General features: G+C 37.7%; 1 protein-coding gene across 2 annotated transcripts in view; it reads right to left on the minus strand.

Moving 5' to 3' along the window:
- MACROD2 (mono-ADP ribosylhydrolase 2) overlaps positions 1-15,592 on the minus strand; it is a 2,300,803-nt gene that overhangs the window by 107,640 nt on the left and 2,177,571 nt on the right. For both annotated transcript variants that reach the window (XM_040248281.1, XM_040248280.1), the window contains exon 14: positions 12,320-12,397. In XM_040248281.1, the coding sequence (XP_040104215.1) occupies positions 12,320-12,397 (78 nt within the window). The remainder of the gene's footprint in view (positions 1-12,319; positions 12,398-15,592) is intronic.

Consider the following 15,592-nt stretch of genomic DNA (forward strand, 5'->3'; position numbering starts at 1 on the left):
GTTGAGCTTTAAGCCAACTTTTTCACTCTCCTCTTTCACTTTCATCAAGAGGCTCTTTAGTTTTTCTTCGCTCTCTGCCATAAGGGTGGTGTCATCTGCATATCTGGGGTTATTGATTTTTCTCCCGGCAATCTTGATTCCAGCTTGTGCTTCATCCAGCCCAGAGTTTCTCATGATGTGATCTGCACATAAGTTAAATAAGCACAGTGACAATATACAGCCTTGATGTACTCCTTCCCCTATTTGGAACCAGTCTGTTGTTCCATGTCCAGTTCTAATGTTGCTTCCCAACCTGCACACAGATTTCTGAAGAAGCAGGTCAGGTGGTCTGATATTCCCATCTCTTTAAGAATTTTCCAGAGTTTGTTGTGGTCCACGTAATCAATGGCTTTGGCATAGTCAATAAAGCAGAAGTAGATGTTTTTCTGGAACTTTCTTGCTTTTTAATGATTCAACAGGTGTTGGCAATATGATCTCTGGTTCCTCTGTCTTTTCTAAATCCAGCTTGAACATTTGGAAGTTCATGGTTCACATACTGTTGAAGCCTGGCTTGGAGAATTTTTAGCATTACTTTACTACTGTGTGAGATGAGCATAATTGTGCAGTAGTTTGAGCATTCTTTGGCATTGCCTTTGGGACTGGAAAGAAAACAGATGTTTTCCAGTCCTGTGGCCACTGGTGAATTTTCCAAATTTGCTGGCATATTGAGTGCAGCACTTTCACAGCATCATCTTTTAGGATTTGAAATAGCTCAGCTGGAATTCCATCATCTCCACTAGCTTTGTTTGTAGTGATGCTTCTTAAAGCCCACTTGACTTCACATTCCAGGATGTCTGGCTCCAGGTGAGTGATCACATCATTCTTGATTATTTGGGTTGGGAAGATCTTTTTCATATAGTTCTGTGTATTCTTGCCACCTCTTCTTAATATCTCTGCCTCTGTTAGGTCCACACCATTTCTGTCCTTTATTGTGTCCATCTTTGCATGAAGTCTTCCCTTGGTATGTTTAATTTTCTTGAGGAGATCTCTCTAGTCTTCCCCATTCTATTGTTTTCTATTCTATTTCCCATTCTATTGTTTTCCTCTATTTCTTTGCATTGATTCTGAAATTAAAGTAGTGAAAAAGGGGGAAAGAAATGAGGTTCTCAGCTTTGAAATCCAGAAATATTCATACTTGCTCCTTCCTGAGCTAAGCCAGGATTTGGTGTGCTGCTGGAGGAGGAGGTATGTATGAGCGCCAAGCCCTGTTCGCAGGCCTGCTGTGTGGTAATGATGACTTTCGGGGCTCCAGTCCATCCGCCTTTCTCTGCAGCCACTCAGACATACCACATTCCATCCACTTTCTTGACCCCATGGGGCATGCTTCATGTTTGCCCCTCTACATTCAGTCTGGTTGAATTCTACCCACTGTCCTTTGCCCTAATCCATCCTGGCAGAGGAAACAAAAGAACATAAAGGATCCCACAGTTTAAACATATATTTTTTATACAATGAACTCAATCATCCGTACTAATGGGTGGGGGCCATTAGAACAGATAATCCAAAATCCATTCACTTTCCTTTAGAACTGGATCACATGATTATTTCTTGTGAGGCCTGGTAATTAAGTTTGGCTCAAGCTAATGCTTTAATTAATTTGCATTAAAATTGGTCTGAGAACATCAGTCTAGGGTCAAACATTTCTAGAGGAGGGTAAGCCTAAACTCACTTGGTAGGTAAATAGACTTTTCAAACAATAGCAACAACAATATAGCTTTGTTATTTATAGATTATTAGATGCTCAGATCTTCCTAAGAACAAAGAATTTGTTTCTCTGATGCTTCTCTTAAAGATAATAGAAATTATGTCCTTTTGTTAAGCCTGAAACTTGATTGCTGCTATTGGTCAACATTTTACTTTCACTGTGTCTAAAAATACCCCAGATTAAGATGAAATTTAAACCTAGGTTAAAGTGAATTTGATTATTTTTAAGTTATTCTTAGTTTTCTATTAGTCCTCTATTTCTTACTTTCTAGGGCCAATAAAATTTACTTTCTAATGTAAATTATTGCTACAATTATTTCTTGTAGTTACAAAAGAAGGGCAGTTTCGCATAGAAACACTTAATACAGATATTGGGAATTACCAGTAATTTTACAACTAAGGGATTGCCATTGCTAATACTGTAAACTGCTATCATTCGCTTGCATGTGTGTGTATGTACCTACATGTGTATGTATACACATATGTATACACATATGTATACATACATATGAATCTGTATAAATGTGTGTCTTTGTGTATGTCCAAATATAAAAAAATGTATCTACACACATACACACACAGATATACAAAATACATAAATGTATCCTGGCATTCCAATGAATCTACATTTTGATTCTTTTTTAGTTTATGTTTTATAAGCAGCTTACACTCTTATTATAATTTCCTCAGAAATTTTATAAGATGCATTATATTCTATGTTATGGACAAATTTTGGGATGTTCCCTTTTGTTTTCGCCATCAAACATAGCACTGCAATGAGCATTTTTGTGAATACTTCTGTCTATACTTTTGGTGGCTGTTACTTTAAGATAAATTCGTAATGCATAACTCTTGGATCAAAGGGTAAACAGTTTACCTTTTATTACATGTTGTCAAAATTGCTGATGAGGAGGTTATGCCCTTTAATCTCCCACCAATGGTGTGTGAGCATGTTTGGACGCCTTTCTCATACCAATTCTGTGCACTTTCAATCCTATTTAAATGTTTGATACTCAGAAGAAGATACTGAAATCATATTTTATTTGCATCTTAAAGTAATGAAGAGATCCTGTCTTCATATTTACAATGACTGCATTTTCTTTTTTGTGAATTACAATTGAGTCCTTTGCCCATTTTCTTCTTGAGTTGTTTACATTATTATTATTATTGATTTATGAAGTTTTTATTTTTGGAGTAAGAAAATTGATTCGTCATTTAAGCTGAGAATACATTTCCTAGTAGCTTTTCTTTAGACCTTGATTATACACTTTATCTTGTCAAAATTTATATGTTCAGCTTTAGCCACTAACCTTCCTCTTTGATGACATATGTGGCTTATGTACACATGTGCATATACTCATCTATGTGCACATACTTTATAATGCAATCATGTGTCTGTATACAGTCACATTTCAAAAGGCAGTCCTTATTTCAAAACTAAAAAAATTTATATATATATAAATTTTGTGTATATATATATATATATTTCTCTTGCCTGGAAAATCCCATGGATGGAGGAGCCTGGTGGGCTGCAGTTCATGGGGTCGCAAAGAGTCAGACACGACTGAGCAACTTCACTTTCACTTTTCACCTTCATGCATTGGAGAAGGAAATGGCAACCCACTCCAGTGTTCTTGCCTGGAGAATCCCAGGGATGGCGGAGCCTGGTGGGCTGCCGTCTCTGGGGTCGCACAGAGTCGGACACGACTGAAGTGACTTAGCAGCAGCAGCACACACACCCCCTTTGGTTCTTTTAGCTAGTAGTTTTATAGTTTCATTTTTACATTTCTTCTTTGCTCCTTTTGGGATTTAAGTTGGCGTAAGGGATGAGACTGGGATACAGTTTATTTTTTCAAATGGCCAACTAGTTGTCTTAATGCCATTTATTGAGTCATCTGTCTTTGAAATGTCAGCCTAAATATGTACTGAAATCCCAATCTCCTGGGGTCTATTTCCAAACTCTTTATTCTGTTTCATTGATCAGCCTGTCCATCCCTTCAATAGGACTACATAGCTAATCGCATTTTTTAAAGATATCATGTCATTTTTAGTCTATTTATTCTGTCATTGACTGATAATATCATATCTGTGAATTCCGCATTGCATTTCCAATTGGATTTTATTTGCAGTGTATCTTCTTATATCATCTGACACATAAAAACCCATCATTCTTATATTTCATCAGGGCTTTACGTTTTTATTGATATAAAATGACCAACTCTTTCTCACTTGAGATTTTTGGCTAGAATTCTAACTGGAGAGATTCTAAAGTAGTTTTCATGTTTTCTTTCGATGTTCATTTCCCAAACATTCTTTTATTTTAACTTTGGATTTTTAAAGCCTTACTGTTTATTGAAATCAATTCAATCTGAGTGGTTTTTGCCTCAGTAACCTAAATTATGCTGACTGCCATAACTATTTGCCTGTGTCATCCTCTTTCATATATTGTTTTTTGGTTATAATGTTACTTATTATTTTCATTTGCATTACTAAATACACTCTCATGCTTGGTATGATCTTCAGGGGAATTTAGAAAGCAAGATTTATTCCTTTAATTCTTGTGATTTAGTTCTATTTGTAACTATCATAAAATGTTTCAAAGTTATTCTAGTTATTCTCAAACCTAACCGACATTGTCAGAACCCAGAGTACAGCAGGATTTTTAATTGTTTACTATCTTTATTAAAGTCAGCACTGTAGACAACGCTCACTGCTCCACACTGGAATTTTTGGTTTACAAACTTTGGCACTGAAATTTCCTTTCTTTACTCTTTTCCTTATTTCCTCCTTTCTTTCTTCTTCTTTTAACTCTTCTATCAACATGCAACAGGAAAGTATACAAACAATATGCAGATCCCAATTAAGTAATCAAAAGCAGATAAAGAAACTACATATTCTTAGGATAATCCTCCGGGCCCTCAGCCCAGCTCCCAGCCCAATCAGTATTTCATCTCCAGTCACCCAAGTTTAATAAACACCCTGTCTGTCATAGTTATTTTCCCTGCTTTTCAAAGTTGATATAGATGAACTTGTACAACATATATGCTTTTGTACCGACATATATGCTTTTGTACCATCTTTAGTTAAGGTTTGTAAGATACAACATTTGTAAGATTCATTCATGCTTTTGCTTGGAATCCTAGTTTATAATTTCTTTTTCCTTTTTTTTTTAAAGATATTTTTGATGTGGACCATTTTTAAAGTCTTTATTGAATTTGGTACAGTATTGCTTCTGTTTATTCTTATGTTTTGATTTTTTGGCCATGATGCATATAGAATTTATCTCCCTGACCAGGGATCAAACCCACTCCCCCCGCATTGGAAGGAAAAGTCTTAACCAGTGGACTGCCAAGGAAGCTCCATGTAGTTAGTAGTTTTTGTACTTCATTCTTATATTTGTTTCTTTGTATGTAACTTGTCTCTTTCATCTGACTGCTTTTGAGATTTTCTTGCTTATCACTGCTGTTGGCTGAGTTGATTATGATGTACTTAAGTATAATTTTATGTTTCTTGTGCTTTGGGGTCATAGAATTTCTTGCACATGTGAGTTCGTCGTTTTCATGAAGTTTCTGAAAAATTTAAGCGACTATTACTTCAAATATTTTTTCCTGTCTCCCCTTCCCATACCTGCCTACAGAGATTCCAATTCATGATTATTATATTTGGAATCACTCAGAGTTGTTCCATGGCTCCCTGATGCTCTTTTCATTTCCTTCAGTCATTCATGTCCCCTGTGTATGGATTTGGATAGTTTCTTTAGCTACAGCTTCAAATTCACTGATCTTTTCTTCTGCCCTGTCTCACCTGCCATTATTCCCATCAGGTATAATTTTCATCTCAGATACTCTGTTTTTCATCTCTAGAAATTCAATTGTATCTTTCTATGTTTTCCAGGTTTCTAATTCCTTCTTTTAGCTTCTTGAGGACGTGGGACACAATTAATGCTTTTTAATGTGCTCTTTCCTATTATTGAAACTTCCCTGGTGGCTCAGATGGTAAAGCATCTGCCTACAATGTGGGAGACCTGGGTTCAATCCCTGGGTCAGGAAGATCTCCTGGAGAAGGAAATGGCAATCCACTTCAGTATTCTTGCCTGGAAAATCCCATAGACAGAGCAGCCTGGTAGGCTACAGTCCATGGGGTTGCAAAGAGTTGGACACGACTGAGTGACTTCACTTTCACTTCCTATTATTACCCCGTCTGTGCCACTTCTGGATTGATTCCTATTAATTGTTATCTCTTCCCCTATAACAAGAAGGCAATGGCACGCCACTCCAGCACTCTTGCCTGGAAAATCCCATGGATGGAGGAACCTGGACTGCAGTCCATGGGGTCGCTAAGAATCAGATACGACTGAGCAATTTCACTTTCACTTTTCTCTTTCATGCATTGGAGAAGGAAATGGCAACCCACTCCAGTGTTCTTGCCTGGAGAATCTCAGGGACAAGGGAGCCTGGTGGGCTGCCGTCTATGGGATCGCACAGAGTTGGACACAACTGAAGCAGCTTAGCAGCTTCCCCTATAGGTCATACTTTTGTGCATCTTGTCAAGTAGGCCAATTAATAACCCTACAATGGTCTGAGTGTTCAAGTAAAAGGAAGAGTCATACATCTCTCACTTTAAATCAGAATCTAGAAACAATTAAGCTTAGTGAGGAAGGCATATCAAAAGCTAACACAGGCTAAAAGCTAGGTGTCTTGCACCAAGCAGTTAGCTAAGTTGTGAAGGCAAAAGACAAGTTCTTAAAGTAAATTCAAAGTGTTTCTCCAGTAAACACATGAATGATTAAAAAAAAAAAAAAGTAGATTATTGCCAATGTGGAGAAAGTCTGGGTGGTCTGGATAGAAGATCAAACCAGCCACAACATTCTCTTAAGTCAGAGCCTAACCCAGGGCAATGCTCTGATTGTCTTCCATTCCGTGAGGGCTGAGAGAGGTGAGGAGACTGCAGAAGGAAGGTTTGAAGGTAGCAGAGACTGGTTTATGAGGTTTAAGGAAAGAATCCACCTCCATAACATAGAAGAAGAAGGTGAAGCAGCAAGTGCTGATGTAGAAGCTGCATCACGGTAACCAGAAGATCTAGCTAAGATATTTATGAAGGTGGCTACAGTAGACAATAGCTTTTCAATGTAGACAAAACAGCCTTCTGTTGGAAGAAGATGCCATTTAGGACTCTCATAGCTAGAGAGGAGAAGTCAGTGCCTGGCTTCAAGGCTTCAAAGGACAACCTGACTCTCTTGTTTGGGGCTAATGCAGATGGTGATGCCAATGCTCATTTGTCATTCTGAAAATCCTAGGACACTTAAAAATTAGGCTTAATCTACTCTGCCTGTGCTCTATATATGGAAAAACAAAGCCTAGATGACAGAGTGTATCTGTTCACAACAAGCTTTACTGAAAATTTCAGACCCACTGTTGAGACCTACTGCTCAGAAAAAAGATTCCTTTCAAAATATTCCTGGTCATTGACAATGCATTTGGTCACCCAAGTGCGCTGATGGAGATGTACAGTGAGATTAATATTGTTTTCACACTTGCTAACACAATATCCCTTCTGCAACCCATGGATCAAGGAATAATTTCAGCTTTCAAGTCCCATTATTTAAGAAATATATCACATAAGGCTACAGTTGCCAGAGATAGTGATCTCTCTAGAAACATTCATGATTCTTGGGAAGTGGTCAAAATATCAATGTTAACAGGAATTTGGAAGAAGTTGATTCCAACACTCATGGATGACTTAGAGGGTTTCAAGATTTTAGGGGAGGAAGTAACTGTAGATGTGGTAGAAACAGCAAGAGAACTAGAATTACAAGTGGAGCCTGAAGATGTGACCGAATTGCTGCAACTCCAGGATAAAACCTTAGCAGATGAGCAGTTCTTATAGATGAGCAAAGAAAGTAACTTCTTGAGATGGAATCAAATTCTGGTGAAGATGCTGTAAAGACTGTTGACATGACAGCAAAGGGTTTAGAATATTACACAGACTTAGTTGAGAAAGCAGTGACAGGCTTTGTGAGGATTGAATCCAATTTTGAAAGAAGTTCTACTGTGGGTAAAATGGTATCAAACAGCACTGCATGCTACAGCGAAATTGTCCATGAAAGTCAATGATGTGGAAAAATTCATTGTTGTCTTATTTTAAGAAATTACCACAGCTGCTCCACCTTCAGCAACCACCACTCTGTTCAGTCAGCAGCCTCAGCATCAAGGCTCACATCAAGGTGAGATCCTCCACCAGCAAAAAGGTCATGATTCATCAAAGACTCAGATGATAGCTAGCAGTTTTTAGCAATATTTTTTAGTTAAGGTATATGTATTGCTTTTTTTTTTAGACCTGGCATTATTGCACAATAGACAACAGTATAGTGTAAACCCAACTTTCACATGCACTGGGAAGCCAAAAAATTCATGTGACTGGCTTTATTGTCATATTCCCTTCTTGTGGTGGTCTGGAACACAACCCCCAATATCTCAGAGGTATGCCTGTACAAATGTCCTTGAAAAAACCGGCCAAAACAAAGGCATTCACGCTCTCTGCCCATAAAACAGGCAGAAACACAAGAAGCGTGAGGAGAGTTGTCTCCCAATACTTCTTTTCATGCCTGGTCATTTTGTTGATTAATCTGTTGGATGTGAAGTATGTTTCTAGTTTTACAGATGTTCTTGAGTTTCATCTAAGGATAAGTTAAGTCATTTACAAACAGTTTGGTCCTTTCCAGTCTCGTTTTGAAGCTGGCTTGCACAGGACAAGAGCAGTATTTGGTGTATTGCTAGCTTTGCTCTGCTACTGAGGCAAACCCCTTCTGAGCCCCCCATGCATTCTTAGGTTTTCCAGTCTGGTTAGTGGGAACAGGCACCCTTCTCACCCCTGTGGAAGCCCCGGATATCAGGACCTCAAATCCTTTCCTGTGGTTTACCCAGTCTATCGCACATGTGCAGATCAATACTCCGCTGAAGACTCGAAGGATTCCCTCTGTAGGTCTCTGCACTTCCCAGGTGGAACTAGTGGTAAAGAACCTGCCTGCCGATGCAGGAGACATATGAGATGCCGGTTCAGGAAGATCCCTTGCAGGAAGGCATAGACGGAGGAGCCTGGTGGACTACAGTCCACAGGGTCACACAAGGTCAGACATGTCTGAAGCGACTTAGCACGCATACACTCTATAGGTCTCTAGAGTGTTCCCTGTGTGGAGCTCTCCCTTCTTTAGGACTCCACCTGGGAAATGCTAGATGCTTGGCTTTCCATCACTCAGCTCTTTCCTCAACTCAGGAAGTCTGCAGGACTGTGCACTGTGGCCTGCAAAGTCTTTCCAGTCAGTGGGGACAACCTCAGGGCTTACCATTTTTAACTCTCAGGCATCACCGAGATTTACCAAATTTTAATATGAATTGGTGCTCCTATTTTCCATGGCAATGGAAAAATATTAGCATACTTTAATTTATCTCATCCTAATAAATGCCATTATTGCAATGCATTTTGACTCTATCTTAACTTCCACAATACACTATTCTTATTATAATCATCATTGATTTGAATCATCACTGTTCATTTAGACTTATCCAGTAACTACCATTTGCCTTGCTTATAATTCCTCCTGTCATCTTATAATTCCTTTTGTCATCAATATCCTCCTACCTGAAGAACACCAGAATTTTCTGGTGATGCACATTTCCTTGCTTGCTCAGAAATGTTAATTAACCTTTATTCTTTTTTTTTTTTTTAATAGTTATTTGGCTGTACCAGGTCTTAGTTGCTGGCATGTGAGATCTTTAGTTGTGGTGTGTGTGATCTAGTTCCCTGGCCAGCGATCGAACCCAGGCTCCCTGCAATGGGAGCACGGAGTTTTAACCATAGAACCACCAGGGAAGTCCAAACCTTTATCCTTGAAACATACATTTTTCTCTGGGCTTAGAGTTCTTAGGTGGCAGTGTCTCTTGTATTGTCTTTTTATTTCCATCATGTCTTCTGTAAAGTCATCTCTTGGTCCCATTGTTTGACGACTGCTTTTGGATGTTCTATTTATCACTGGCTTTCAGCAATTTTACTATGATGGTTTTGGAATTATTCTGCTTGGAGTTCAAAGGGCTTTTGGAACATGTGACTTGATATCCCTTCTCGTTGTAGGAAATTTCTCACCAAAATTTCTTCAGATATTTTCTCTGTCCAGTTCCCTCTCTCCTTTCTGCCCAGGATTCCAATTATATGCACAATAGACTGTCATTTTACCCTGCATATCTTTTCCCTTCCTTTAGTTTGCCATTCTTTCTCTCCTGTCTTTTAGTTCACATATATTCTTCTGACCTAACTTCTAGTTCACAAATTCTGGAATACTGCAGTGGGTTGCCATTTCCTTCTTCAAGGGATCTTCCTGACCCAGGAATCAAACCCGGGGCTCATGCACTGCAGACAGGTTCTTTACGAACTGAGCTACGAGGGAAGCCCTCATTTGCATCTAATAAGTCATAAACCTATTCACTGAATTCTTCATTTTAGAGTGGCATCTTTTACTTCTAGACTTTCTTTCTCTCTTGAATTTTCAGTTCTCAGCTAAAATTTTCAATCTTGTCTTGTCAGTGAAGGAACTGGTTTGCATGGTCTTTGTGCTTTATCCTTCGGGTTTAGAACACTAATATTTTCAGCCCAAGTGGGTTCCCTACTCTTGACTGTTTGTTTTACATGTTACCTTGTTTCTTTATTTTTTTTTTTTCTGGCTATTTTCTGGCATTTACAATGCTCTTTCTTTCTTTCCTCTAGTAAATAATTTACATTTGCTTTTCTCATGTACCTAGAGGGACTGGTAATCTGGGTTAATCTCAATTTAATTTGGGGATTGAGATGATTTAAAGCTGAGCAGCAATCTCTCAGAAGGCTGATCTATATCTGTTTCATTTTTCCTGTAGAGATATACATCTTTGGGGTTTCAACCCAAAATATTACATTACCAGGGTCCTTTTGAACAATGGGACTTGAGATGCCTTTTGCAGAATCAGCAAATTCCCTAAGGTAAAAATAGTTTCAAATTCTATCTTTCTAAATTCATATATATATAAAGATATGTGTGTGTGTGTGTGTGTGTGTGTGTGTGTGTGTGTGTAGTCCAGGTTGTCCAGTCAGAGTAATGGTCTATATTATTTAGTCTCTCATTGCTGAAAGAAAAACTGTCTCCTTCTTTTTCTTTCTCATTAAAAAAATATTATAATTTTCAAAGGTAAAAGCAATCATTTAAGTAAGCTCTTTTGATACTAATTTTGAAACAATTATTCCAACATTTTCATACATTTAAATGAGTCTCTTATCACATAGTCCTTTCCAACTGTGCCTTTCTCAGTCTTGAATGCTTCCTTTCTTTCTGTATTTATTGTTTTTGCACAGGCCTTTTGTTAGTTTCTTCAGAAAGGACACTTTGGGTGGCCCATTTTCTTAATCTTTCTATTCCTAAGAAAATATTACTCTTGACTTCATGCATGAATAATAACTTTACTAAATATAGATGCAGTGTCCATTAGAGCTCTGGAAATGTTACTTCATTTTTATGTTTCTTTTCTTTCCTTTTTTTTTTTTTTTGAGAATTTAGAGTTGTGGAAGAAGTTTAAGGCTAATTTGATTTTGGTGATTTTAGTCATAAACCGATTTTGAATTTCCAAGATGCTTTAAAAGCCTTCCTTTATTACTGATCTTCAGAAATCCCATGAGGATTTGTAGGTTTCTGTTCTCATATGAGTTTTCATTACCTTTGCCTATAAATATAACATGTACTCTTGTGCTTTGGGTGGAGGAACTGGTTTGCATTAGGAAAATATTTTTTCCTTTTTTTTTTTTTTTAAAGATGGCTTCATTTCTGTTTGTTCTATTATCTCTTCTTGGTGTTCCAAGGAGTTACAAATTTAATCTCTTGGATCTGCTGTCTTCATGTTTCACATTTATTCTCACTGGTATCATATTTTCTTTTCAGCAGTTGCAAATCCAATGCCTATAGACCTCAATCAGGTAACAAAAATAAATGAAGCCAGCCTGGTACACAATTAGTGAGAGGACTGTGGAGAGCAAACACCTCTTCTAAACATGGCAGCCACCAATCAGGAGCAGAAGGGGACGACAGAGGATGAGATGGTTGCATGGCGTCACTGACGCGATGGACACGAGTTTGAAGAAACTCTGGAAGTTGTTGATGGGCAGGGAAGCCTGGAGTGCTGCAGTCCATGGGCTCGCAAAGAGCTGAACATGACTGAGCAACTGAACCGACTGACTGACTGACCCATCAGCTAATATCTAGCACTAATAAAATAAGCTGGCACTTGAGCAACACAAGTTTGAACTGTGCAGTCCACATACAGGTAACTTTGTTTTCAACAAATATGTACTATAGTACAATGCAATTTGTGGTTGGTTGAATCATTGGATATGGAACTACAGATACAGACAGCTGACTATAAACTTGTTCACCAATTTTTGACTGTGTGGAGGGTAGGCATCCCTAAATCTCGGAGTTGTTCAAGGTTCCAGAGGAACTAAAATCTGGGTTTTAGAAAATGTACTATTCCTTAGCAGAAAACAAGCAAGTCCCACAACTTACCACTGGGATGCTCTTGGTCACACACAGAATGATCTGTTGCTTCACTGTCTTTTGTTATATTGTCATCCTCTGCAGAATCTGACATAACAAACAAACGAAACCTTTAGTCAGTGTTTTTAACCAGGAAATACAGCAGCCTCCAGAACTCAAAGAACAGATATGTGTTTGGGGGAAAATTTTTATTATTTAAAAAATAATATCATTAAAATGCTTAAATATCTTCATCAATAAATAAGCTTTTCTTAAAGTACTACATATGATGTCTTCACAAAGTTTACAAGGTAGAAATTGTAAGGATTCAGTTGGAACATCTTTTTTACAACAAAGAAGAAAATATAAGCAGGTTTTATGCATCAGTGAAAGTCTTAGGAGAATTGTGCAGAACGATATGAAAGGAAGCAAAATAGAGAAGATTAAAGGAATATAATTTTAATGTCCTTAATGCTTCCATTCTTGTCATTGTGCATATATGGGAGCCTTGAGTCCTTGAAAAGGCCAGATGTAGATCTTTGAAATCCAGTGGTAATCAAAATCACCTTCTTCAGGAGCTATACCAGTAGAAAAATAGCAAAGGGGGAGCACAGACCTTCTGTTCGTGCAACTTCACCCTCTTCCTCGTGTAGCAGATTTAAACGTGGGAACAGTATAAGTTCACTTTTTTTTCCTAAAATCATATGATGTACTTTACAGGAAATAATGTGGCTAAAAGGATTCCAGTGACTTATGGACTCTTGCAAAGCTAGAAATTGTCCCCTGTGGGATGTTTGGGACTTCTCTGGAGGCTCTTCAAAAATCACTGGGAAGAGCACATGAGTAGATCAGTAGAATGACAGAAAATAAATTTTTCATTCATTCCACAAATATTTATTAAGCGCCAACTCTACATCAGACATGGTTCTTGATACTGGGGAGTGAACAGTGAACAAAACAACAAATCTCTGCCCTCAAAGAGGTCACAATCTAGTGTATATTTTTCTCGTGGTTCAGTTCAGTTCAGTTCAATTGCTCAGTCATGTCTGACTCTTTATGACATCATGGGCTGCAGCATGCCAGGCCCCCCGTCCATCACCAACTCCCAGAGTTTACTCAAACTCATGTTCATTGAGTTGGTGATGCCATCCAGCCATCTCATCCTCTGTCGTCCCCTTCTCCTCCTGCCTTCAATCTTTCCCAGCACCAGGGTCTTTTCAAATGAGTCAGCTCTTTGTATCAGGTGGCCAAAGTATTGGAGTTTCAGCTTCAGCATCAATCCTTTCAGTGAACATTCAGGACTGATTTTCTTTAGGATGGACTGGTTGGATCTCCTTGCAGTCCAAGGGACTCTCAAGAGTCTTCTCCAACACCACAGTTCAAAAGCATCAATTCTTCCGTGCTCAGCTTTCTTTATAGTCCAATTCTCACATCCATGCATGACCACTGGAAAAACCATAGCCTTGACTAGACAGACCTTTGTTGGCAAAGTAATGTCTCTGCTTTTTAATATGCTATGTAGGTTGGTCATAATTTTTCTTCCAAGGAATAAGCGTCTTTTAAATTCTTGGCTACAGTCACCATCTGCAGTGATTTTGGAGGTTAAATGCGATCCAAAGATACCAAAAAGCCATGAGCTAATCTTGTATGCGTGTGGCCGTGGAGAGAGCAAAGGATGGCAGGCCAGTGCATCTGTTACTGACAAATGGTTTCTCTACTGAGTTCTTGCTCCTGAGTTGTGTTTTAACCCCTAACAGAGCTGAATCAGTTGGAATCTAAAATAAATCATTCTTGTTTCTCTTACCTACTTTTTTGTCCCCCCCACCTCCAAACGAGGAGACAGCTTCAAACAAACAATATGATTTGGAATATGATGAGAAAGTTTTTTCTCCAACTTGCCACTAGCAACATTTGATGGACAAGTGAGAAACCTGGGTAGTTAACATATGATTCAGATTTAATAACCAGTGAAGCAAGTATACACCCAAAGTGTATGGTTTTAATTAAATGCAAATAATTCCCCCGAGGCAAATGTTTAATTATCTGCACAGCTTCTTATTTCTTTCTGAGACTGACAATAAATTTCAAAGTCCAAATTTGGAAGCAAAACTTTAGCACAGACACATTTCCCAAACTGTTACCTCACTCAAGTCAAACCGTTTTAAACTAGCTCCCATTAAAATACGCCTTTTTAATTTTGAAACTAACACGTGAATTAAAAAATAATCATTTGAATACTTTTTCGACATGAACACTGAAAATGAACAATTTTAAAAAGGTACTATATGGACCATGCTAAATTTAATTTTGAAAGTGTTTTAGTTTTACTAGTTTATAGAAAATGGTGTCATTTGATATGTACTCTGGTAAACACTCAATTCTTTCAAAATTATCCAAGATTTTGTATGCAGTTAGAATTTATTCATTTATACTTAAGAATAATTCACTAAACTTTATAATTTACATAAACATTATATTTCATGAACCAAATATGACCTAATAAATACTCTTTTGAAAAGTGATTTACAGTGAGTTTATAAGTTAACTGTACTATGAGTCACATACAATGGGTGAAAGTATTTAAAAATTACTTACTAGACTATGCTGATTTTGTCACCAAAATCTGTGTCTTTGGCAAGTTAAATGACCCTTAAATTTCAATTTCCTTGAGGAGTTGCTATAACATTGCTAAGACACTTTCTGATCTTATGTGCTCTAACGTATACAATGTATTTCATTGAATCCAAGACAGCATCAATTGTTATTTGCTCTATTATTTTGTGTATAATTTAAAAAATGAGACCAAATGAACTATAACACACTCTAAATTTTAAAGATATGCCCTGATTTTGGAAATAAAATATATAAAGAACTATGCATCCTAGAAATACAATATTTGAATATATTCTGTGCGAAATACATGTTTTTATGTGATGACAAAGATTTCACATCACATGACCAAAGCCACAAGTTCGTCTTGTCTTGTATGTGAGTCTTTTTTTCCAGAAATGCTTTCATGTATGCGCATCTGTTTTACTTACAGTAATAAAGGAAGATAGAAAGTATAAGTTCATACAGCATGCACAAAAAACCAGGTGGCTATGGAAGATTGTTCCTACCATAGTTTTTCTATTCAAAGAGCTATGTGAATTTCCAGTCTCATGAATTCCGCAAGACTAAATTTGATCCTGAATGTTTTAAACCATGGCTCCTATTACATTACATATAGTCAAAGGTTTGAGATGACAGCGGAGTTTTTCTGCTCTGGAGGTGATGAAAGCTGCACTCTATGTGCATATAAAG

Source organism: Oryx dammah, unplaced genomic scaffold (genome assembly GCF_014754425.2).
Source record: "Oryx dammah isolate SB20612 unplaced genomic scaffold, SCBI_Odam_1.1 HiC_scaffold_10, whole genome shotgun sequence".
NCBI classification, from domain to species: domain Eukaryota; kingdom Metazoa; phylum Chordata; class Mammalia; order Artiodactyla; family Bovidae; genus Oryx; species Oryx dammah.